Genomic DNA, 27,672 nt, shown 5'->3' on the forward strand with positions numbered 1-27,672 from the left:
ATTATTTGTAATAGAGAGGAATTGGACACATTCCCAATAAGATCAGGAATGAAAATAGGATTCCTGTTAACACCACTATTATTCAAAAGTGTACTAGAAATGTTGACTTTAGCAATAAGAAAATAAAAAAATAATTAAAGAAATTAGAATAGGCAATGAGGAAATAAAACTATCACTCTTTGAAGATAACATGATGATATACTTAGACAATCTTAGAAAATCATCCAAAAACCTACTGGAAACCATTAACAGCTTTAGCAGATATAAAATAAACAGGATATAAAGTAAACACACAAATCATAAGCATTTCTGTATATTATTGAAAAAGTACATCAGGAAGAAATGGAAAAATAAACTCCATTTAAAATTACTGTACACAAAATAAAATACCTGGGGGTCTATCTGCCAAGGCAAACCCAAGAGCTATATGAACACCATTACAAAACACATCTCACACAAATAAAGTCAGATCTAAACAACTGTTTAGATGTCAGTCATCTGATAAAGTCATCAAATAAAGGAAGCAATATCTATTGCTCATGGGTAGGCTGAACTAATATAATAAAAATGACAATTTATATGATTATAATGACAATCAAATTGGTATATTTATTCAGTGCCATATCAATCAAATTACCAAAAAAAATTATAAAACTAAAAAAATAATAACAGAGTTTATCTGGAAAAACAAAAAAGATAAGGATATCAAGAGAATTAATGAAAAGAATATGTAAAAGTTGGTGGCTTAGCAATACCAAACCTAAAACTACATTACAAAGCATCAGTTATCAAAGCTATTGGTACAGGCTAAGAAAGAGAGTGGTAGATCAGAGGAATAGGTTAAATACATATGACAAAATAATCAAAGCCTATAGTAATCTATTATTTGATAACCCCCCAAACTCCAGTTTCTGGAATAAGAACTCACTATTTGACAAAAATTGCTGGGAAAACTGAAAATTATTATAGCAAAAACTCAGCATAAACCTGTATTTTACACTATATATCAAAATAAAGTCAAAATGGGTATGTGATTTAGGCATAAAGGATTATATCATAAACAAATTAGGAAAGCAAAGGATAATTTACTAGCAGATCTTTAGAGAAAGGAGGGATTTATGACCAAAAAGAACTAGAAAACATTATGAGAGGCAAAATGGACAACTTTGTTTACATTTTTAAATTAAAAAGTTTTTGCACAGACAAAACCAATAGAAACAAGATTAAAATGAATGTACAAGGCTGGGAAAAAATATTTCAGCTGGGTTTTGGATACAGGTCTCATTTTAAAATATATAAAGAATTATGTCAAATTTATAAGAATACAAGTCATCCCCAATTGATAAATGGTCAAAGGATATGAACAGATGATTTTCAGATGAAATTAAAACATCTATAGTTATATGAAAAAATGCTTTAAATCACTATTGATTGGAGAAATCCAAATTAAAACAATTCTGAGGTACCAACCTAAGGTGACAGAAAAATATAATGATAAATGTTGCAAGATGTTTTTTATTTGTTTGTTTTTTAATTGTAGTAAGTTTGTTTTTAATGCACATCACTTTATGACTCATGTTGGAAAAGAAAAATCAGATCAAAAAGGAAAAAACAAAACAGAAAAAAGAAGTGAACATAGCATGTGTTGGTTTATATTCAGCTTCCTTAGAAATTATTTTTCTGGTTGCAGATGACATTTCTGTCCAAAGTCTATTGGGATTGCTTTCGATTACTGAACCACTCCAAGAACCAAGTCTTTCATAGTTGATGATTACACATTCTTGCTGTTATTGTGTACAAGGTATGTCTGGTTCTGCTTGTTTTACTCAGCATTAGTTCATGTAAATTTTTCCAGGTCTTTCAATAATCAGCTTGGTAATCATTTTTATAGAACAACAATATTCCATTACAACGTATTTAGGCATTCCCCAGTTGAGGGACATCCATTCCTTTTCCAATTTTTTGCTATCACAAATAGAGCCACTATAAACATTTTTGCACATGTGGGTTCTTTCCTCTCCTTTATGATTTCCTTGGGATATAGACCTTTTCCAATTGTTTGGGAGGGGATGTGAGAAAACGGGGACACTAGTGGGAGTTGTGAAATGATCCAATCATTCTGGAGTGCAATCTGGAACAATGTCCAAAAGAGTATTAAATTGTTCATACCCTTTGACCCAGCAGTACCATTACAAGGTCTGTATCCCAAGAAAATCATAAAAGAGGGGAAAGAACCCATGTGTGCAAAAATATTTATAGTCACTCTTTTTGTAATAGCAAAAAATTGGTTTATGAAGGCAATGGAATATTATTTTTCTATAAAAAATGGTAAACAAGCTGATTTTAGAAAGTCCTGGAAAGATACACACAAACTGACACTGAGCAAAAGAAGCAGAACCAGGAATACACTGTACGCAATAACAAGAAGAATGTGTGATGGTCAACTATGAAAGACTTAATTCACCTCAATGGTTCAGCAATCCCAATAGACTTTGAACACAAAATGCCATTTACCTCCAGAAAAAGAATTGAGACTAAATGTAAATCAACACATGTTATGTTCACTTCTTTTTTTTTTTCTGTTTTTTTTTTTTTTTGCTCTCCCATTTTTTTCTTTTTTTGCCTTGATTTTTCTCTCCAAACATGATTTATAAAGCAATGTGTATTAAAAATAATTATATTTACTAGGAAAAAAGTTAAAAGAACAAAAAATAAATAAATAAAGGATTAATTTTGAAAAATGCTATCTTCTTCCAAAGAAAGGAACTCATAGAGGCTGAGTGCAAACTGAAACATACTATTTTTCATTTGGGTGTGTTGTCTTTTATTTGTTTCCTTTCACAACATGATGAATATGGAAACATATTTTGTTTGACCATGTGCATAACCTATAACAGATTGCTTATCACCTCAAGGAGGGTTTTTAGGAAAAAAGAGAAGATTTGAAGTCAAAATTTAAAATAAGCTGAAAAATTATTTTATTAAGAAAATGGGAATTATAAAAAAAAGTTAATGTTAACAGTAGATCAATTTGGTATCATCAGAAAATTATTTATGTTACAATACTTATAAATAAATTTGATTTTTTCAAACAGCATTTAGAAAAAAAAATTTAAATATTCTTTTTTGTTTTTATTTTCTATTTGGCTTAATTACTAGTTTTGGGGTGATATTGATATATAATAAATTTTATTCCACATAAAATTATTTTAATTCAATTATAGGTTAATTATAATTTTGTGGATTATCCCATGAATTTACTATTAACTATTTTTTATATAACACTATGTTATATAATATTTTCTAATTTCAAAAAGTTAACATAAAAATAACTTTTTAAGATGTAATATGTTCATAAATCAGTAATAATATTTCCCAATTTTTGAAACTGTTGAAATATTGTTGAATTTAGCTTTATTTCTGAATCTAAAATGTTGATTTTCTAAAATGTGTATACTCTTTAAGAGAATCAATTACTTTTGGTGTGCTCAAATTGAAATTATTAACAAGTTCAGTCTATTCAAGGGAAATTTAAGCATGAATTAAGTGATTCCAATTTTCCCTTTATTAAAAAGTGAGTGAATAATTCCAATAACAAGACCTTCATTGTTAATGTTTGACATACCTTTTTAAAAATTGTAAATCTGAAAAAGAATTACATTTGAAATTATCACTGGCAAAAATCTCCTTTAAAATATTTTTAATATATGCATTTTAAAAACTGGCATATTTGAAAGGATGCCATCTCTAAATTAACTCTTCATTCATAAAAATTTGTTTTCCCTGTCAAAATTGATTAATTTGAACCAATATTACACTCTATATTCCCTGTCAAAATTTATTAATTGGAACCAATATTATATTCTATATCTTTAAAAAGATAACATTATAGATTCATTTTACATTTATATATAATCTGTTTCTCCCATTTTCACCAGTAATTTAAAAAGAACAATAATAAAGAATAAAAATAATTCATTTTAAAAATGAATAGTTCAGTGAAACAAATTGCCACATTTACCATACTCAAAAATGTGTCCTCTCTGCATTTTGGGTTAATCACCTCTATGGCAAGGAGTGGAGTGTTTCATCCAAGTTTTCTAAACTCATGGTTTGTCATTGTATTGATAAAAGTTCTGTAGTCTTTGAAAGTTATTTTTTTTTTCTATAATGTTGAATAAAGTGTTCTAATCCTATTAAATCCACTCTACAATGAGTAATAGATGTTTTCCAAAGTTTCTTCTAAAATTACTGATTTCTTATTTCAATAGTATTCTTCAGAAATACATATCCTTTCTCCTTGACAAGGTCAATGCTTCTGCTAATGTTCTTGTGATATCCTTTGCCATTTCAATCATCATCTCTCAATTTTTCTTTCATATTTTGGCTTATTTCCTTTTGATTACAGTGATGCCCATATCTTTCCCATCATTATGTTTTTAATTTTTATTTTCCCCAGTTATATGTAGAAACTATTTTTGGTTATATAAGTGTATTCATTTTTTTAAACACATTTCCTTATGCATCATGTTGGGAGAGAAAAATCAGAATTAAAGGGAAAAACTATGAGAAGAAAATAAAACAGAAAAAAAAAAGTGAACATAGCATGTGTTGATTTTCATTCAGTCACCAAAATTCTCTCTCTGAATTTGGATGGTGTTTTCCATCCAAAGTTTATTGGTGCTGCTTTGGATCACTGAACCACTGAGAAGAAGCAAGTCTGCCATAGTTGATCATTGCACAATTGTGCTATTTCTGTGTACAAAGTTTCCCTGGTTCTTCTTGTTTTGTTCAGTATTAATTCATGAAAAAAATCAAGCCTTTCTAAAATCAGCCTGTTCATTATGTTTTATAGAACAATAACATTCCATTAATTTCATATAATGTATCTGCCATTCCTCGATTGATTGGACATCTACTCATTTTCCAATTCTTTGTGACAACAATTTTTTAATATAGTATAATCAAAATAATCTATTTTGCTTTTGATAATGTTCTATAGTTCTTCTTTGACCATAAATTCCTTATAATCTCTCATGTCCTTAAAGTATTGCTAGAAACTCTTTTCCCCAAGTTCACTAACCATCTTTAAATTTCTAAGTCCATGGAACAATTCTTATTTTCATCTCTCTTGGTTTCTGCAGCCTTTGATATTTTCAATCTCCTCTTCTCCTGAAAACTGTCTTGTGCAGGTTTTCCTAACATGACTCTCTTCCTCCTATCTTTCTGACCACTCATTCTCAGTTATTGTTATTGTTGTTTTTCTTTAAAATTAGATCATCATTAAATCATCACCCCTTCTTGAAGCATTTAGTTAAGGGCCCCATCTTTGAACTTTTTGCCTTTTCTTTCTATACTTGGTCACTTGGGGATATCATTAATTCACATTGATTCAACCAATAGTTATTTTCCAATAACATCAAATTCTATATGCTTTTATCTTTTTCCCCTGAGTTCCCACTCTTTATTATTAAGTACCTCCTAGACATATCTATTTAGATGTCCCATAGGTATTTAAAATTCAGCATATTCAAAACTGAAGTAATCATCTTATCCTTCTCTTTACCTACTTTTCTTTCTTGTTTCACTCTTGCCTGTGAGAACCTCATCTTTTTTGGTTTGCAATTATCAAAAAAAATTTGACCCTTCATTCTTATCATACTATATTTCCAATCAGTTGCCAAGTCTTTTTGATTTTCTCTCTTTCCTTTTGGCATATATTTGGCATCTTTCCCTTGTCTATATTCATATTTATTACCCCATTTTAGAGTTTTAGCACTTGTCTCCTAGAAGGTTGTACTATTCTCCAAATCAACATAGTTGTTTGTAGTCCCTCTCTACTTACTTCTATCATTCATGGTGGACAAATTGACATTTTTTTAAGGCACAAGTCAGACTATGTAATTCTCCCACAGTAAGAGATTCAATGGCTCCTTATAATCTCTAGAATAAAATACAGACTCTTCTAAATAGAAAAGACCTCTGAAACAAATCACAATATATCTCCAGCCTATCATTTCAGAGTTGTTTCTTATTACTTCCTCTCATTCACTCTGGATTCCAATCAAATCGCCCTACTTGGTATTCTCCATACACAGCAGGGTTTTGAATATATACAACTATTTATTGAATGAATAACTGCTATTGAAAGAAATCAGATGGATGCCATTTTTTTCTATTACCTGGCACCCAAGAGATACCAGCAAATAATGGAAAAGAAGAGGCTTGGAAATGAATAGAAAAGAGAGAGATGAGGAGGAAGGAGTGAATTGTTTTAGGAGATGATGGTTATGTTGGAAACAAACATATTTGACTTAGTTCTTCCTCTTCCCTGGAAAATTGCCACTGGGACCATTGCCAGTTCTGTAGAAAGGGCATCTGTTACCATGTGGCATTCACCACTGGCAAACAGGCACCTGCCTTTGCATGGGTGAATCAATAATTGTGAAGTACTTTGGAACTGAAAAATGCTGCATGAATGCAAGTGTCATATTTATTCAATGAACAGTGGTAATGTTTACATTTATAGCAAATGTGTGTACAAATACAAACATTATAAAAAATCTGAATTCAAGGCTACAGAATCTGTGTTAATTGATAGAAAAGGGTATAATAATATGGACAGTTGTTAGTCTTATGCTCTTATAACACATCATGCTACGATCAGTGCTTTGTGTTGAAAATAACACATGGAGATTTTCTGAAATCAAATGTGTATGAAGTAAAATGATTATACACCCAATACAGCCAATATACATACAGACTCTTCTTAATTTTAGCATTTTTCTGCATGGTGATTTTTCAATTGATTTAAGAAATATATATGTACATATTTATAAACAGGCATACTAAATGATGACAGATATGATTAAGTGAAGAGAAGTACTGATCTATAACACCTTGTCATTTTTCAGGTACAAGTTGTTAGTTTTGCTACAGAACATAACTGGGATTCTCTGGATTTTTATGATGGTGGTGACAACAATGCCCCAAGACTTGGAAGTTATTCAGGTAAATTAAAGTGTCAGAATATAAATGCAATTCATGTAAATCTGAATATATTGGTAAGACTGACCTCCTCCTTCATCTTCATCTATCCCTCCCTCTTGTCCCTATTACTGTTTCTCTTTTCATTGCCAATCTATAAAAATAGCTGCTAATGAAGACAATCCGTGAAATATTAGTTTGCTTTAACTTCAATATTTGTCACATGTAAGCTAATAAGCACATGGTAATTTGAATTAAATTTTAGAATTGTTTACTTTACTAATATTTAAGGAAGTCAGAAAATTTTAACAATCCTTATGATAGTTTTTTCCTTTAAATTGATTATGATCTTCCAAAAGTTTTCATCATTTATTCAGTGAAGTTGATTTTATTCACATTTCATTTTGTCATTCAAAGTAATATGAAAGGGACAAGACATTCAAAATCCAAAGATAATTTTGAAGTCTCATCTCCTACCATTAGCTCTACCCTTCCATGTTGCCTGAAAAACTGAAATTTGATTTCCATTGTCTGTTTCTGCATTTAATCATTCTCTAGGTTAGAACCTCTACATCTTTCAGTGGCAATATTGAAACACAACAATATCAAGGGGGGATAACCTAAAAATCTCAATGCTCATTTTCTGAATAATTGAAATGTTCCCTAATATGTTTTGCTATGAAATATGTAGAACTAGCCATCGTATGATACTCTTATTTGCCATTTAATTTCAGGCACTACAATCCCACACCTTCTGAACAGCACATCAAATAATTTGTACCTAAACTTTCAATCAGATATCAGTGTATCAGCTGCTGGATTTCATCTTGAATATACAGGTAAAATAAACAGTCTTATGTTTTAAAATATTACATGTCTGTGTTATATTAATGACAAATATTAACAAGACCAATTGAGCATTACTGACAAAATAATTGAGATGACATTTAACTTATGTTCTTTTGGATTATAAAATTCCCTTATGTTTACATTTACAAAAAATATTGTATTCCTATTGATTTTCATAGAATTTACTTATGCTTTTGCAATGTAGAGCCACTCCAGAGCAAGAGTTTTTTGAAATAATATCATTCTTTCTTCAGCATATGAATTAGCAGGAGCATGACACACAAGACTTTTAACTTTTTCTTAAACTTTTTCCCACTTGGAACTCCTTTTCTCCTGAGAAATTTTATGTAACCTCAGGCACACAGGTATATAAAATAGTGTATAAATCAAGAATTTATTGATAATCAGTCATCATTTTGTAACTCCCACATTCAGTTATGAGACCTCATATGGGATAGTAAATCAGTTTAAGAAACTGGACATAAGACCATGCAATATTATTTTATGATTTTATTACAAATGTAATATACTTAATATAAAATATTTAATATAGTATTTATATATTTATATTTAGTATAAAATAGAATATAAGTAGAGATGAACATGCTATGATAAAAAAACAGTAATTTCTGATTGGTAGAAAAAAGGGCTTTTGGATCTTTTGTATTATATATCTGAGGCTCAGAGGGAAGAAATAACTGGAGTTCAAGTCTTTTAATTCTCAAGTCCAGAACTTATCACTATAATATATTTAAAAAAATTAAAAAAACACTTGTTAATTATGTTGATATGTCAAAAATATTCATTTTTCAGATTACAATATAATTTTAAAGTGTGAAAGTGCTGAATCATTCTAAAAGAAACAGAATGATTAAAGACAAGAAATAATCTAGGTAAACCTATCAAACTCAGTTGTTTGAATTAAAAATTATTCAAAATTTCCAATCCCAAAATGAGGAAAATAAAGGTACGTTCTAAGCATGGAATGAATAATAGCTATAATTGATATGAAGCTTATAAATTTACAGGAAGACAAAGATTAGAATTGCTTAGGAAGATAATTCATGAAAGGGTTATGATTTCTACAAATGAAAGGAGTAATCAAATATCATAGATTTTTATATTTTTTAGTAAAGTATCATATGCACTTAACTATAATATAAAAAAATCTTCCTCTCAGAAGAATAGATTAAGGAGTTTTCTCTCATAGAATATAGAGAATGAGTAAGTTATTTCAGTTCCAAATTTTACAATTCACAGAATGTGAGAATTGGGAGGGATCTCTGTGACTATGTAATCCAACCACACACAAAAGACATTTCTATTATACATAACCTAACAAGTGGCCATCCAGCCTTAACTTAAAGATTTCCAAATTGGGAGAATATACCACCACCCAAAGCAAACAATTTCACTTTTGGACAGCTCTAATTCTTAAGATTTCTGCACCTGAAATAAAGCCTGGATTTTGGCAGAAGACTAACTATTATATGTGCCACTTTGGGGTTAAATCATTAACATATCTACATCATCTCAAAATTATCAGGACCATTTGTTGTATTGCTGTACCAGTACAAAACAATGCATATGTTTGAATCTTATCTGAGATCAGAATCTCAGATCAGATAAGATCTAAGACCAGAAGCTTCTGGTTTGCCCTGAATTAATACATCATCTCAGGACATCATTTTTTAAGTCAATTTATGATATAATTTGGCAAATAACTGTAATACTTCTTTGCTCTAAGGGACAGTTTTTCAGTGACCTCAATCTTAATTCTTGCCATTATTGCTTTTACTCAATAGTAATAACTTAGTATAGGAGAGATGATTGGAAACTATAACAGTATATAATTTATCACAATTTTGTTTTATACATTTACAAACAGTTCAGAGCCTATCCTTGATCTGTATTGGGGCCTACAATTATACTGACTGATACCCTGTCCTCTTTTTTCATGGTTGACTTTGTTTAAACAACAGTCCTCTATTTAGATTGTTGCAATAATTTTGTTTCATCTTCCAGCTACTGCTTTATATTGACATTAGTTATTTTCGTTTCCAGACCATGTGAATAAATCTTTAGTATATTCTCAAATATTCTATTTCTTCCTATGCTCTTCCTAGCAGGAGACTTTCTGAATGAAGAACAGTTTTAGTAGTACTTTTGTTACTCTGTGTGGGGCCACCCCTTCATTGTATTAACTGTACAGTGAAAACAAGGTTTCTGCCCCTATTATCATGTATCCAATCATTTCATTTTTCTCAGTATGCTGCATATGGTCATATAGCATAATACATGTGATCCAACCAAATCTAATCTCACAACAACAAAAATAGTAACAACAAAATAACTGTGTAAGACATTAAGATAACAGCTAGATGTATATCACTATAGACTCATAGACTAAAAACAGAAATGAGGAAATGAATAAACCTATGATTTTAATAGTATAGGACAGAGGTATCAAACACATAATCCACAGGACATATATCCCATAACACTACCATGTGTGGCCTAAAACTTTCTGGAAATTAGCAGAATAAATAAAAATATAATAAATCACAGGTAATATTAATATGTGGATTTTTAAACTCAATATATAAATGACAGAGATCCTTACATATAGTTTAGTGGCATTGATTTTTTTATTAAAGTTTGACATCAGTATTGCAAGGAATGCTCCAGTGAAGAAATGCCCTTTCTAATGTAGAATGGCACCTTCTTTACAACTTAGATCTTAGAGAGTTTCCTAAAATGATGAGAAATTAGTTACATGACTTGCCCAGTCACAAAGCTATCATATTAGCTTAGGTCTTATCAGAAATTACACTCAGGTTTTTTACTTCAATGCTGGCTCTCCACCCAATATGCCAAATTCCTTTTCTTAAAATTAGAGCCTATGGCCAAAAATTGTTTTCATTTATCTACTTAAAGGACAATTAATTCTTTATAGAGAAGTTATTGCCAGAGAAATATTTGGTATGTAAAGTAAGTAATCTAGAATTAGGAATTTAGGAAGATTTCATGAGTCATGAGCAGAGTGGATCAATGGAATACCAAAGACAACAAAATAAAAGAAAAACAAAAAAATGGATGAAAAATCAGGAAACAAGGTTTTTATATATCTTTTTCTTACTTTTTGTGAAATTTTAGGTAAGTTACAACCTCTGTGAACTTGTTTTCTCAACTGTGTGAAAAAGATTCTGTACTAAAGGATCTAAAATGTGATATGTAGCTGAAAAATAATATGAATCAAAGTGAGCAAAATTGTATCAAATAGGGCCTTCAGCTCTCTTGATAATTCGTAGATATCTCATATTTGTTATTATTGATTTCACAATTGTGTGAAATGCACATTTGTGAAAGGGTACTTTTGCTTCAAGGAAATTATTTCCCAAGTTCCTTTTATAATGGAAGAATCTCACTGATTGTGATATAAAGCCACAAAGGTAAGCTATTCAAAACATAATATATCCTCTTCAAACATAGAATTCACTTTAGTTCTCAGAACCCATTTGGTTGAAATGTTTAGAACAACATTCAATTATTTACTTTCACAGTATTTGAAATGTTGAATAGATGGGCTCCACTTAAGTTGTCAAAGCAAATTCTGCAGCAAATATAAGTTTCTTTCCCTTAAGTTTAATACAAACAGCATTAAATAAGTTGCTATAGTAATGTCAATATTAAAATAGAGTATTTTGTTAGGTTTATTTAAATTACAAAGCATTTCAATCTGTAAAAGAATTACTTTTTTTTTCCTCAGTGTTAAGTTGATAAGGCCAGTATTTATAGAATTTAAATATCTATGATGGGAATAATTTCATCTACATTAGTCAATTGTTGTATCTTATTAAATGTATCCTTGAAATCAAATTAAATTCAGAGATATGAAAATAATCCTTATTAAACTTACTCTACTTTTGAGACTGTATGAGACCAGTGATATCACCATCAAAGCTTAGATAAAGAAAGAAGGTTGGAAAAGTTAAAAGTTCATTTGTTTTTTTTTGTTTTTTTTTTTTTTGTTTGTTTGTTTTTTAAAGGACCTAACTATTTTAAGGAAAATAGGAAAGTACCAGAGATATTATTTGTTAAAAAGAAAGCTTTAAGATTTGTGAAGCATTTTATATGCATGATCTCATTTGATCCTCATTTAAGACAAATGTTATTAGCTCTGTTTTAAGGCAACAAAACTGAGACTGAGTTCCAGTGACTTACCTAATGCTACATAGATAATATCTGAGACTATATTTGAACTCAACCTTCCTTATTGAAAAAAAAAAAAAAGACAGGAGAAAAAAGGAAATGATTTATATTATACAGGTTCATACAAATAATTTCATTTATTCCCATTACATGAATGTCAAGGTTGCTTTTCTTAAAATTAATAAGAAGAGTATTGTTGGAAATATTTTTCATGACTACAAACCTAGTACTAGTCAATATAAACATCAGTATATTAGGTCTCTACTACTTTCTCCAAGTGAGAGTGAGAAAGTTGAATCAGAAACTTCAAAGACTAGTAAGCAAGTATAATTTAAATTAAATTCAAAGTAATTTCTACTCTAGAGCTTAATGGAAAAATAGCAAAACAAGCCATCATAGGATTTGCTCTTATTCTAATAACAGAATGATTGTTTCTGCTAATACATGTGGGATGAATCAAGTGTTCAATGTATCAAATAATGGTTGTGGTTTGAAAAACTGTAAGTAGTACAGGCAGAGAAACTAACTCTTTGAACTTTGCCTCAGTGAATGAATTATTTTGAGAAACTCTGGAGAAGATACTAGCTTCTACATCAGTTAAATGGATTTTTTTTTCACACAAATAATCTTATTTTTCTATGAAAAGGACATCTTTTGCCAAACTTTGAATCAATAAGATTCTTGGAAACAGTGTAGAAACAGCTATGAAATTACAATTTAGTGAACAATGAAACCTAGTTATAAGAAGAATAGGAGGATAGGGGCAGGGCCTGTGTTTTCAGTGTTAAAGAGAATTTTTAGATGAAGGAACTCCATCAGTACAGGTTGATATCTTCTTTTAAAAATATCATCTCAGAGAGTTGCTTAAATTAGAGATATCAAACTCAAATGGAAATTAGGGTCATTATTATAGCTGTGTAACCATGAGCAAATTATTTAAACATGCTTACCTCAGTTTTTTCATCTATAAAATGAGCTGGAAAAGAAATTGGCAAATCATTGAAAATCCCAAGAAAATCCCAAATGAGGTCATGAAAAGGAGGCACAATTAAAAAGTTACAGAATAACAAAAATCCCTTTTAACTATCTCTACAATCTATATATTGACTTAAAATGTAATATTATCTATATTTTGATGTATTTTTATTAATTTTGTTAAATATTTATCATGATTTAATATAGTTTCATGCAACTAGGACATATGGCTTATAACCAATATTTAATACCTCTGATCTGATTCTTGACTATTGACTTGCTCAGAGACACAGAAACAAAAACTGATTTGAACTCATGTTCTGCTTGATTTTGAGGTCAACTCTTTGTAACATCATAGTATTTTTAATAGAATAATAATCTAATATAATAATTTTTATTTCTTTGGTACTTTAAATTTTACAAAGTGTTTGAATGCATCTTTTTAAACTTTACCTGGTAGGTATTTTTGTTGTTGTTTTCCAATTGTCTGACTCTTTCTGATCTCATTTGAGATGTTCTTAGCAAAGATACTGGAATGGCTTATAATTTCCTTCACTAGTTTAATTTGCAGATGAGAAAACTGAGGTAAAGAAGATTAAGTGATACCATGTAGGTAGCAAAAATTTGACTCTGGATTTGAACTCAGAAAGCTGAACCTTCTTGACTCCAGGATCAGAACCCTATTCACTGAGTTGCCTAGTTACCACTTTTAATTTGATTTTACAAATAAGTAAAGAGAGGCTCAGAGAAATACAGTAATGGTAATATTGACAATAGCATCAGAGGGCTCATCTTATAGAGTAGTGAAAACCATAGCATTAGGTAAAATTTCAAAATATTAATCTATTATTTTGGCTACTTTATTTTATTTGCTTATAATTTATTTTATTTGGCTAAGAATATTAAAGAAAAATTGAATAATAAAGCTATCAATAATAAACAGATGTAAAGTCTAAAAAAAAAAAATTTCCATATCAACCATGTTTAAAATAGGTGTGTGTGTGTGTGTGTGTGTGTGTGTCTGTGTGTGTGTGTGTGTGCATGTGTATGCGTTACTACATTTTAAATTCTTCATCTCTTTGACAAGAGATGAGTAGAATGCTTCCTAATCATTATTTTAGGTTAAGGGAATATATATTTATATAATGCCTACTATGTGCCAGACCCAGTATTAGGCTTTTTTATTTCTCTTAATATTATTTCATTTGATTTTCACAACAATTCCTGTTAGGTAGATGCTATTATTAACAATTGTTTTAAAGTTGAGGAAACTGAAAGAAACAGAAGTGACTTGACTTCCTTAGGGTAATACAGATAATACAGGTTGAAGCTCTGCTCTGAACTGAAGTTTTCCTGACACCAAGCTGAGCACTCTATCCCATGCAAAAATAGCTTCCTCCTTTAGGTATGTGATTTATCATTTTGTTCATCAGAATCTAAATGCTTTCCAAAGAGAAAATATAGAAAAGAAGAAGGCCTAAGGGAGTCATTCATGATGAAAGCTATATTTTTTAGGAAAAGGAAGTGTGTGAGACACCAGAAAAACAGTTAAAGATATAATCAAAGAATATATAATGTACAGAGGAAAGAACTCTGGATTTTTAGTCAAAGGAGCTTGATCTACTCTAAATCATGGGTAACCTTTGGAAAAGTAATTTCTTTTCTTCAGATTGATCCCTTACAAAAATAGAGATATGGATAGATGATAGATAGATAGATAGATAGATAGATAGATAGATAGATAGATAGAAATAAAATCCCTGAGTTGATTTTAACTTTTCAAAGTCTAGAACTATGAAGATAATATTTCTAAGATCTAAGTGAATTATTATACTCAAAAACATGAGGGGGAAATAGGAAGGAAATAACCTCAAAATCATCTTCACTATACCAGCAAGAAATGCAGCTAATATCCTCGAAAATTTTAGAAACATTGAACATTATTCTCATCTAATCTGAATTGATTTCCACTCTACTGTAGGAATATCTTTTTATATTAAAGAAAATCAGATAAGCCATTTTCCCTTAGAAGTAGAAATTTAAATAAGGTTCTTTTTGACAATTGTGATTCACTCTATTTGATTTCCCTTAGAATTAATTTTTGGTAATCAATAATTGCATAGTTTTTGTTTTTTTTTTTAATTTAATTTTTATTTTATTTTATAATTATAACTTTTTTTTGACAGTACATATGCATGGGCAATTTTTTATAACATTATCCCTTGCACTTACTTCTGTTCAGATTTTTTTCCCTTCCTTCCCCAACCCCCTCCCCCAGATGGCAGGCAGTCTTATACATGTTAAATATATTACAATATATTCTAGATACAATATATGTGTGTAGAACCGAATTTCTTGTTGCACAGGAAGAATTGGATTCAGAAGATAAAAATAACAGTTTACACTCATTTCCCAGTGTTCCTTTTCTGGATGTAGCTGATTCTGTCCATCATTAATCAATTGGAATTGGATTAGCTCTTCTCTATGTTGAAGATATCCACTTCCATCAGAATACATCCTCATACAGTATCATTGTTGAAGTGTATAATGATCTTCTGGTTCTGCTCGTTTCACTTAGCATCAGTTGATGTAAGTCTCTCCAAGCCTCTCTGTATTTCTCCTGTTGGTCATTTCTTACAGAACAATAATATTATTCCATAACATCCATATACCATAATTTACCCAACCATTCTCCAATTGATGGACATCCATTCATCTTCCAGCTTCTAGCCACTATGAAGAGGGCTGCCACAAACATTTTGGCACATACAGGTCCCTTTCCCTTCTTTAGTATTTCCTTGGGATATAAGCCCAGTATTAGTATGGCTGGGTCAAAGGGTATGCACATTTTGATAACTTTTTGGGCATAATTCCAGATTGCTCTCCAGAATGGTTGGATTCTTTCACAACTCCACCAACAATGCATCAGTGTCCCAGTTTTCCCACAGCCCCTCCAACATTCATCGTTAACTGTTCCTGTCATTTTAGCCAATCTGACAGGTGTGTAATGATATCTCAGAGTTGTCTTAATTTGCATTTCTAATAATTGCATAGTTAATATTGATAGTTTGACAACCCTTGAATTGATTCACCTATATCCCAGTTTTGAAAGATGAATCTGGGCAAATACTATGGTTTATACCAGAGTTCCATCCTGTTCCTTTATACTTTAGTAGATTGTTGTAATAGATTCCTAATTGCTTTTCATTTTCATTCCATACTTCAAACCATTTGCAGCTAAATACTCATGAAATAGCATTTTGATCCTCTACCTTCTTAAAAAAATATTGACCAGACTCCCATTGCCTATTCTTTAAAATACAAATCCTCTAGTCTGGAATTCAAGTGCTTCATTTGTAATAGAAATAGCAATTATTTATATAATGCTTTAAGATTTTCAAAGCACTTTACATATGTTGTCTTTTTTAATCATCACATCTACCCTGTAAAGTCAATGTCATTATCACATCCATTTTTAAATGAGAAAATTAAGACTGAAAGAAGTTATATGAATTCCCTAACGTGGCACAGTAATTTTCTGTGGCAGAATTTGAAGTAAGATCTTCCAGACTTCACCTGTCTCTAAAAACATTCATTAGAAAATGAAATCAGAAAGTATATAATATTCTACTCCCTACCTATCCTTTGCTGACTCTCTAAGCCCTACTTATAGAAAATTTTCTCATCCCACAATGCAAAATTAAAAAAAACACCTCATCCATGAGTCTTCTTTGATCATATTTCTATCTTTTAGCTAATTTATTGAGCAAATATGTTAAGTACTAACTATGAACAAAGCACTGGGCTAAATTCTAGAGCAGTAATTATGGAGTTAGTTGTGGCAATCTCACTAGCATCCTGGATACCTTAGAATCAGTCAGCCTCAGAATAAGAAAAAGTCTTTATTATAGGTCTTATTTATTGGTAGAAGTGAAGATAGTGGATTCATAGGATCTCTGTGACCTCACTGTCTTGTCTCTCTAGAAGTGACCCTGGTTAGTCTCACTGAAACTCCTAGTCCCTCCCACAATTCTCTGTATACACCAAACAATTGGGCCAGCATAGGATAGTGGGATGGTCCATTTTCCAAGTATATTCTTATAGAGTATTGTCCAATGAGTAATTAGCCACAAGTGCTCAATTGTCTTACCCCAGTGCATTGACTCAAGAGTTTCAGCCCTTTACAATTAATGAATCAGGATAGCAAAACAAACAAACAAACAAACAAAAAAAAAAAAAAAAAAAAAAAAAAAAAAACACCTTTTATTTCAAGATAATTGACTTTCTCTGAAAATCTATATATTTTATTTATGCCTCTAAAAACATTATTCTGATAAAAGGTCTATAGGCTTCACCAATCTGATGAAGAGATTTATGACCCTTTTTTTTTTTTTTTTTTTTTTTTTTTTTTTACTTTTTCTTGAGTATTACCTGGAATTCCTTCACTGCGTGTTATAAAGTTCTTTACAAAGTCATACCATTTTTTGGTTATTAATTTTTTTGAACAAGTGATGCCTCTATCTTACTTCTGTTAATGTTATTAAAACATGCCGTCCACGCCAGAGAAAAGCAGGAGTCTTTCAATATGAAAATTACTTCAATCACCAGGTCTGACCTGATATTTGTAAGATATCAAAGACTGATCAAATTACACGAATTTTCTAAATTTTCATTTCTACTTTTTAAAGATGCAAAACATAGTTCTTGGTTTATATTTCTATGAGAATCAAATGATATAACAATGGACAGTGATGCATACCATTAAAAATATAATTGTGATATACCAAAATATGATATTTAATCAGTACATATAATACAACTTTTTACAATACAATGCAGCATGATAATACAATTTCAAAACCACATAATTTTACATATTTTCATTTAAAACTAAATACAAAATAAGAAAAAAAGACTTATCCATGTATTCTTAATGGACCTTCTTAGATCTTTATATACTAGCTTATAGTTTCAACTTAACACTTGAGAAGAAAAGTCCTAAAATAGAGGTGAAATTCTCTAAAATATTAAAATAAAATAACAAAAATAAAGTCCTCTCTCATCTGAGGTTATATAGTCACAGAAGTTCTGGAATATAAACACAAAATATTAATGAAGTATTTAATTGTAAAGATGCAACATACGAGGAAAATATGTCTTCAAGTAGCTGTATCACAGGTATATCACAGTTTTATTTATCTTTTTCCCCAAAGTACTTTTGAAAAAATAATAACTTGGTCAGACTTCTCATAACTTTAATACTTGGAACCTGTACCACAGATTTCTCTATGGGGTCAAAAGAAGTCTCTTACTGAGTCAAGAAGAGTATTATGCTAGTTAGTTAAGCAAATTGCCTAAACTTCTGTATTTTTAACTTTAGCAAGTGAGAGAATTTACTAGGGAAATGCTGCTAGTGATGAAAACCTCTGCAGGAGCTAGGAGGAGTATTATCTTATTATCTAGGAGGAGTATTATCTTTCCACAAGCCAAGTAATTTTGAAGGAAAGCAATTCAATCATTAGAAGATATCACATCCATGGGTGGGTGGAAACATAAGCCCCAGGCAGGGATAAAGTACTCTCAAAGAGGTTGACCTCTGGCAGTGAAGAACTGGGACTACTATGGATTTAAGTAGAGAGCAGATCCAGCCTAGTAGCTGAGCAATCTGTCAAGGAGAAATTCCATATCCATGGCACAATTTTGTGAAGATTATAAAAAGAGAGGATAAAAAGAGTTGTAAGTTGCCTTTAGCATTTTTTTTTTTTGCAATTTTCTTTCTTTTCCACTTTAATTAATCTAAGTTTGAGCTGATTCTTCTTATGAATGTTGGGTGTATTTGTAAGAGAATACACTACTCTGGGTTCATGGGTGAAATGTTTTGAGGTTATTGATTTTACTATTCAGTCTAACTTAATGTCTTTCTTAAGAATTAATTGTGTCTACCATTTGTTCATATGGGCTCATTTTACCACCATAGCCCTACAAACTGCAGCTTGACCATCACTGTAGCAGTCATCCTTTGGGGCAATTCATCCTTGAGTGTGAATAAAATTTTGAAGAGTAATTCAAAGGGAGTGCTATGCAAAGTAATCTTACAGGAGAAAGCATTATACATTAAGTAACTGAAAATCATCCATGGAATAGCAAAAGTCTTGTAATGAGTCTATATGTAACCACCTGAAGGGTATCAAGCATCTAGTTATTTTATTATTCATGATTTTTGAATCTAAATCTTGATATGTACTTGTGTTCTCCCTCAACTTAAAGGCATATAAACATACTTTTTACATTTAGGTATAGTATCTTCCTAAACAAAACCTGAGTAAAATCATGGTTCTTTTGCTTGAAAAAATGATATAGTGGCTATTAGTGGATTTGCTTTTAGTCTCTTTTCAAACTAGGTTTCTTCTTTTTGGCCAATTAGATAATTGAGTATTCTTCCTGAAAAGCAGTATCTTATTTTGAGATTAATCACAGCCACATTTATATAAAATTTTCTAGTACCTCATTCATGAATATGCAAAGAAAAACCTCATGCAATATTAATTTTAGAAACACCTTTGCCCAATTATGTATTTAGTGTATGCCATTTGTAATACCATTAACTCAAGAGAACATCCATAAAAATAAGAATAATGGCTCTTCAAATATGTTGAAATGAGTTATTTCTCCTTAATGCTATGAAGTTATAGAATATCTACAATTTAAAATTTTGATGTAACCCAATTTTATGTCATTTTATAATAATTTGTTCTTCTCTAGCATCTTAAACCAAATCAAATATCACTTGCTTATTGTAATGACTGAATATCAGGTCAGAGCAATTCTACTAGATTATTGATTGGTGGTTTTGTTTTTTTTTTCTTGTCCTAAAATTTTTGCTATCACTCCCACAACCCACACCCTTTTATTTTTTTTTAACCTTTTCATTTGGTAGTATCATTTTTGAAATCTGTGTTTGCAATAGGCTTTCAACCTAAGAACCTTAGTACATATAAGACATAAGTTCTGCACTTTCTATTATTCTGCAAAAAAATTATTTTATTTCTAATTTTGATCTTCTCTGGAAGTTTAGAAAAAAAAAGAGTATTAAAGAAAAGAATAATAATTCAGAAGAAACCTTGGACTCCATTAAATCCAATTTTCAGATGAAGAAATGGAGATGATTTTATGAGGTTGAATGACCCACCCAGTACTACACACACACACACACACACACACACACACACACACACACATACATATGTATGTGTATATATATATATATATATATATATATATATATATATATATATATATACACTACATAGTTGAGCTACAGCTACACAGTAAAACTGTGACAGCCATCTGAATTTTCTGACTTTTATTCCAAAAGAATTTTTGCTTTTTTCTTGTGTTTTTTTTTTTAATCTCCTTTTTTTTAACATCTCCTTTATACTTTTACCTCTCCTTTATACTGTACCCCTTAAAGAGTTTTGAGCCTTGGATGATCAAAAATCTCAAACACTGACTCTATAGACTCCTTCCTCTGCAATATTTAGAGTAAAAATGAGAAATGATGACTGAATGACATTAAGTTTTGTTGCTGATTTGTTCCATAGAATCTATGTATATACATATACACAAGCTGCCTTCATTCTGAGAACATGTTTTGATCACTTACTCAATCAAAGATTCATTAAGTGTTTACTATCTTACAGGCACAAGACTAAGCAGTGAAGACTACCTCATGGTCTTATCTCAAAAGTCTGTATTCTAATGAAGCAGAGAATATAAACATTTAGAAGAATATACCTAGTGTAGATAAGATAAATATAATAGAAGTTTCTAAGTGAGAGCTTCAAGATGGGCTTTTTGATCTATCTTAAAGTAAACCCAAGAATTACACATTGTAAAATGAGGAGGAACAACATTCTTTTAATAAGAGATTGCCTTTGCAAAGGCATGGAGATGAGAAATGAACTGTCATGTATACATCAGTAAGGCTGATCACAGAATGTTATGTGAATAGAAGAGCAAAAGATAAGAAGAACAGAAAGATTTTAAGAGCTTGGAATAATGAAATGATATATTCCATTCTGCAATTTGGAACACACATTCTACCATTCACAAAAGTTTTAAGTGTTTACCTTTTCCCTGACTACAACAAATAGAATTCTCTTTTGCACCACTGATCAATTAATATAGGACAGGGAATCACAGAATTAAAATCTGGAAGGGTCCTCTGTGGCCATTTAGTCTAATCCACACATGAAAATAAGTGTTTTTAAATGAGGAATTCCATCATGATTTCCTGTTAGACACTTAGTAATATCAGGTTTAGTCATAGATTTTGTTTTTAAAACAACAAAAGCATAGTACATGACGACCAAGAGTTATCTGCATGTTTTCCTATGGGATATTATTGAAGTTTTGTTTTATTTTATTTTATTTTTTAATTTTTTTTTTTTTTTTTTGTTTTATGTTTTTTGTTTTTTTTTCCTATTTACTTTTCCTCAAAGTGGTTTACATTCTTCTCTGGAGTCATAGGTCATTTTCTCATTTGCACCCCTTTATAGTACTAGACTTGGTAACCCAAATAATAAGGTTGAAACACTGCCCACTATATTTACTGGCTGTGTAACTGAGCAACTTATTTGACTTTTCTCTTCCTCACTTCTCTCCTTTGTTAACTGAAGACAGTAGACTTGATAAACTCTTAACATTCCTTCCAGCTCTAAATCAATGAATGGAAGTTGGAAAATATAACCTGTTTTTAAATGAGGAATTCCATCATGATTTCCTGTTAGAGACTTAGTAATATCAGGTTTAGTCATAGATTTAATTTTTAAATGATCTAATTCTTTCAACCAATGGAGATAGATTCTCTGGTAAAGAAAGCAAATTTATTCAAATACAAAAGTCAAATATAGTCCCTCTCTTCAAGGAGTCTATATTTGCATCTGAAGTCCAGAGCTATGACTCTGTTATCTGTTTGTAGCTTTGTTTTTGTCCTCTTTTTCAAATCCTCTTTGGTATATGCGATGAATTAAAATATGTATTGAGTAGAAGGATCAAAGATCTAAAATTGATTAAATGACTTGCTGAAAATCATAGATGTGGTAAGTAACTGAGTCAAGATTCAAATTCAGACCCTCTAATTTTCAACCCAATACACTTTCCTTGTATTATGCTTCTTAATTATCCATGATCACTGTCTTATTTTTTTTCCAAATGATAGTCTTACTGATCATTATTCTTGCTCCCAAAATAGTTTTTGAACCAGTTAGTTTAATTGAAACTTACTTACAAATAGGAAAAGAAGGAAAAACCATTGCCATATACACAACAGAACACAAAAAATAATTCAAAATATAAAAACCTTGGGTTCAGAGCTGTCCATCTTTCCTTTGCTTCATTTAGGTTTTCTTTTGTTCCCTTCTGTGTACTTTTTACTTTATTTTTTTCCCCTTACTCCTCATGGAAGGCTAAATTTAAGTGTGAATATATTTATATATACATGTGTATGATATATATATATATATATATATATACACATATATTATATGTACATATATACTCACATATAAACTGTATATATCATGGAACATAAAAATATCAATACTCTATATCAGTATGATTCACATTTAAAATATTATATAATCTTTTATCTACTGTGCCACTGGTTTATATGAAGCAACTAATCTTTCTCTCTCTTAAGTCAAATCAGCCTGAGAGCCTATAAGTAATAAAGCTTTTTTTTTCCTCTTAGAATGTGTTAAAGAATGAATTTTGCTGGAAATCTTGGAAGTTATTTCAGTAAAATGAGTTTTGTAATAAAATTTGAACAAATACGAGTAGTATAACTTAGAACTTATAATTATAACTGATTAATATCATTTCTATGCTAGATTTATTTTTGTATGAACAGAACTGGAAAAAAAATAATGTGATGGTTATAAATAAATGTTGAAAATGTAGAAGAAACTAAGAAGTTAGATTTTTTCAGATTGGGACTCTGGCAGAAAAAAAATTAACAACAGACTTGATTCAATTTGATTTTACCTCAAAATTTGCCTCTGCATCAACTTTGTTTGTCTCTGGCTTCAACAGTAGATTAATCAATCCAATTCTCATTAGAAAGTTAGAGAGCATTCTTGATTGCCAGCAATTTTATTTTATAAAATTGTAATTGGTAGATACTAAAATTTTTCATGGAATTTTATGGCTGTAGCTAAGATTCTTCTTGTTGTTTGTTTCCAGGACATTTTATGACCCTTTTTCTTGTTGATTCCTTGGAATAAGGAAAGAGATCAATTCTGAATTTTGGCCCTCATAAGGAAGGCCTTCTAATTTGGTATTAAATCACTTGGTTGGATAAGAGAAATAAATAAATTTAGTTCTTTTTATAGTAACTATTCAGGTTCTTAAATCACTGCTTTTAGAAAATATATGTATTTTATTTGCTAAGCCAAAAGTCAAATGATGACATATATGTCATGACTTGTTTATTTAGCTCCTATATTTAATGAAGTCATTGCATTAAACCCATATATAGGGAGTCAGAATGTTTCCATATATCTCCTCTTTGTATTATATTACAAACAGATTTTATTGTAAAACTGATATCTCCTAGGGGAAAACAAAACAAAACAAAACAAAACAAAACAAAACAAAACAAAAAAAAAAAAAAAAACCCAGAAGAGCAGAAGCATATATCTAAGACTTCCTTTAAATGGAATACAAACCAAAAGCTAGAATAAATGAATGGAAGGATAGATGGATAGATGGATAGATGGATGGGTGAATGGAAGGGGTAGTTGGGTAGATATATGGATGGATGGATGGGTGAATAGTTGGATAGATACATAAAAATAAAATTTAATAAATATCCCTTGACTGATTTTGGCAAAAGAATCATACAAAGTTACTATCCCAAAGCTATCAGCACCTTTTTGATATTCTGTGGAGCTCTGGAATACATCTGAATTTTAGAACTTGAATTTTGACAAGCAGCACCAAAAACAAGATACAATTAATTTTTATTAAAACTTTTTTATTTGCACAGCATATGTATTGCTAATTTTTCAGTATTGACTCTTGCAAAACCTTGTGTTCCAATTTTCTCCCCCTTTCCCCTACCCTCTCCTTTAGATGACAAATAATCCAATATATGTTAAAAATGGTAAAAAAAAATATGTTAAATTCAATATATGCATATATATATATATATATATATGCAATTATCTTGCTGCACAAGGAAAATCAGATAAAAAAGGAAAAAAAATGAGAAAGAAAACAAAATGCAAGGAAACAACAAAAAGAGTGAAAATCATATGCTATTATCTACACTCAGTTCCCACAGTCCTTTTCTCTGGGTGTAGATGGCTCTCTTCATCACAAGATCATTGAAACTGGCCTGAATCAACAGGATACAATTTTACAGAGAAAGACAAAAACAATGCCTACTCTTAAGTAGCTCCCTGCCTAATAGAGGAGATAATGTATTAATAAATATATAGATAAGATAAATGAAAAATAGAATAGAGATACATAAATTCAAAGGGGAAAAAATACTAGCAGCAGAAGGGAGTAGCAGAATGGGCTGAATTGAGCTTAGTTTTAAAGAAATATAGGAAATCTTAAAGGTAGAGGTTAGAAAGGAGAAAATTTAATGTATGGAAGAAAGCTGGTAAAAAGGCATATCATATGGAAGATACATTTTTATGTCAAGTAACAGGTACTGTGGCAAGTTGTGGTAGATGAATGATGAGTATATTGTAGTGGATGTGAAACAGTGAAAACAGTCAGAAGGTGATTATAAGATCAAAGTACAAAATGAAGTTCTGTATCAGGGCTATGACCAATCAAAAGTTTTATCTCCAAAAGCACAATATCTACCCTTAATATCCCAAACTTATCCATTGGTTTTCTGCCCTTCACTGTGAAAACTTCCACTTTCTCATTCTGAGCTGGGTTTTGGTTATTCAGTACAATTATAACTCACCAGCATCCAAGAATCTATGACATACATGTGCTTTCTGTGTATACTCTTTTTTTTTTTTTTTTTTAATTTTATTTTATAATTATAACATTTTTTGACAGTACATATGCATGGGTAATTTTTTACAACATTATCCCTTGCACTTACTTCTATTCAGATTTTTTCCCTTCCTCCCCCAAACCCCTCCCCCAGATGGCAAGCAGTCTTATATATGTTAAATATATTACAGTATAATTTAGATACAATATATGTGTGTAGAACCGAATTTTTTGTTGCACAGGAAGAATTGGATTCAGAAGGTAAAAATAACAGTTTACATTCATTTCCCATTGTTCCTTTTCTGGATGTAGCTGGTTCTTTCCATCATTAATCAATTGGAATTGGATTAGCTCTTCTCTATGTTGAAGAAATCCACTTCCATCAGCATACATCCTCGTACAGTAGCATTGTTGAAGTGTATAATGATCTTCTGGTTCTGCTCGTTTCACTCAGCATCAGTTGATGTAAGTGTCTCCAAGCCTCTCTATATTTCTCCTGTTGGTCATTTCTTATAGAACAATAATATTCCATAACATTCATATACCATAGTTTACCCAACCATTCTCCAATTGATGGACATCCATTCATCTTCCAGCTTCTAGCCATTATGAAAAGGGCTGCCACAAACATTTTGGCACATACAGGACCCTTTCCCTTCTCTAGTAGTTCCTTGGGGTATAAGCCCAGTAGTAGTATGGCTGGGTCAAAGGGTATGCACATTTTGATAACTTTTTGGGCATAATTCCAGATTGCTCTCCAGAATGGTTGGATTCTTTCACAACTCCACCAACAATGCATCAGTGTCCCAGTTTTCCCACAGCCCCTCCAACATTCATCGTTATTTGTTCCTGTCATCTTAGCCAATCTGACAGGTGTGTAATGATACCTCAGAGTTGTCTTAATTTGCATTTCTCTGATCAATAGTGATTTGGAACACTCTTTCATATGAGTGGAAATAGTTTTAATTTCATCATCTGAAAATTGTCTGTTCATATCCTTTGACCATTTATCAATTGGAGAATGGCTTGATTTCTTATAGATTAAAGTCAATTCTCTGTATATATTGGAGATGAGGCCTTTATCAGAACCTTTAACTGTAAAAATTTTTTCCCAATTTGTTACTTCCCTTCTAATCTTGTTTGCATTAGTTTTGTTTGTGCAGAAACTTTTTAATTTGGTGTAATCAAAATGTTCTATTTTGTGATCAATAATGGTCTCTAGTTCTCCCTTGGACACAAACTCCTTCCTCCTCCACAAGTCTGAGAGGTAAACCATCCCATGTTCCTCCAATTTATTTATGATTTCGTTCTTTATGCCTAAATCTTGGACCCATTTTGATCTAATCTTAGTATGTGGTGTTAAATGTGGGTCCATGCCTAGTTTCTGCCATACTAATTTCCAGTTTTCCCAGCAGTTTTTGTCAAATAATGAATTCTTATCCCAAAATTTGGGATCTTTGGGTTTGTCAAAGATTAGATTGCTATTTTTATTCACTATCTTGTCCTGTGAACCTAACCTATGCCACTGATCAACTAGTCTATTTCTTAGCCAATACCAAATGGTTTTGGTGACTGTTGCTTTATAATATAGCTTTAAATCAGGTACACTTAGACCACCTTCCTCTGACTTTTTTTTCATTAGTTCCCTTGCAATTCTTGACCTTTTATTCTTCCATATGAATTTTGTTGTTATTTTTTCTAGGTCATTAAAATAGTTTCTTGGGAGTCTGATTGGTATAGCACTAAATAAATAGATTAGTTTGGGGAGTATTGTCATCTTTATTATATTCGCTCGGCCTATCCAAGAACATTGAATGTCTTTCCAATTATTTAAATCTGACTTTATTTTTGTGGCAAGTGTTTTGTAATTTTGCTCATATAATTCCTGACTCTCCTTTGGTAGATATATTCCCAAATATTTGATACTATCGACTGTTATTTTGAATGGAATTTCTCTTTGTATCTCTTGCTGTTGGATTGTGTTGGTAATGTATAAAAATCCTGAGGATTTATGTGGATTTATTTTGTATCCTGCGACTTTGCTAAAATTCTGAATTATTTCTAATAGCTTTTTAGCAGAGTCTTTGGGGTTCTCTAAGTATACCATCATGTCATCTGCGAAAAGTGTCTGTGTATACTCTTAGGTGTGGCAACTGTCCCTTAGAAGGGGCCTGTGAGTGTGATCCCCACATCCTCCTCATTTTTTGCCTTTAGAAGGAATAGTGAATATCATAGGATTAATAAGTATGAATAAGTTATCACAAATCCATTATGTTCTCTTTTCCTCAACACTCACTCCTCTTCTACACTTCCCCATTACTTTCTAAGTCATTTCCATATTTCCAATCAAAATATTAGCATGATTCTCAGATATCTCTCACTCTACATATACAATTATTTACCTAATTCTTTCATTTCTTTCTCTACAATATTTTTGACATTTGTTTCCTTCTCTTTATTCCCCTGAACACCAGCCTAGTTCAGGCCCTTGTTTTCTTTTACCTGGACTAATGCAATATCCTTCTAATTTATTTTTCATCTTAAGCATCTTCTCCTCTTTAGTATACCCTTTACATGGTTTGCTAAGTTATTTGTTTAGAGTACAGATCTCCTTATGTTATTACTCTA

The 27,672-nt window shown here is 30.8% G+C and overlaps 1 protein-coding gene across 1 annotated transcript in view; it reads left to right on the forward strand.

Annotated features, from left to right (window-relative positions):
• The window catches only part of CSMD3 (CUB and Sushi multiple domains 3), a 1,577,676-nt gene that overhangs the window by 1,390,822 nt on the left and 159,182 nt on the right, over positions 1–27,672 (forward strand). The window contains 2 exon segments of the mRNA XM_074266680.1: positions 6,915–7,011; positions 7,722–7,826. Of these exon segments, the coding sequence (XP_074122781.1) occupies positions 6,915–7,011; positions 7,722–7,826 (202 nt within the window).

The sequence above is a fragment of the Sminthopsis crassicaudata genome, chromosome 1 (assembly GCF_048593235.1).
Source record: "Sminthopsis crassicaudata isolate SCR6 chromosome 1, ASM4859323v1, whole genome shotgun sequence".
NCBI lineage: Eukaryota > Metazoa > Chordata > Mammalia > Dasyuromorphia > Dasyuridae > Sminthopsis > Sminthopsis crassicaudata.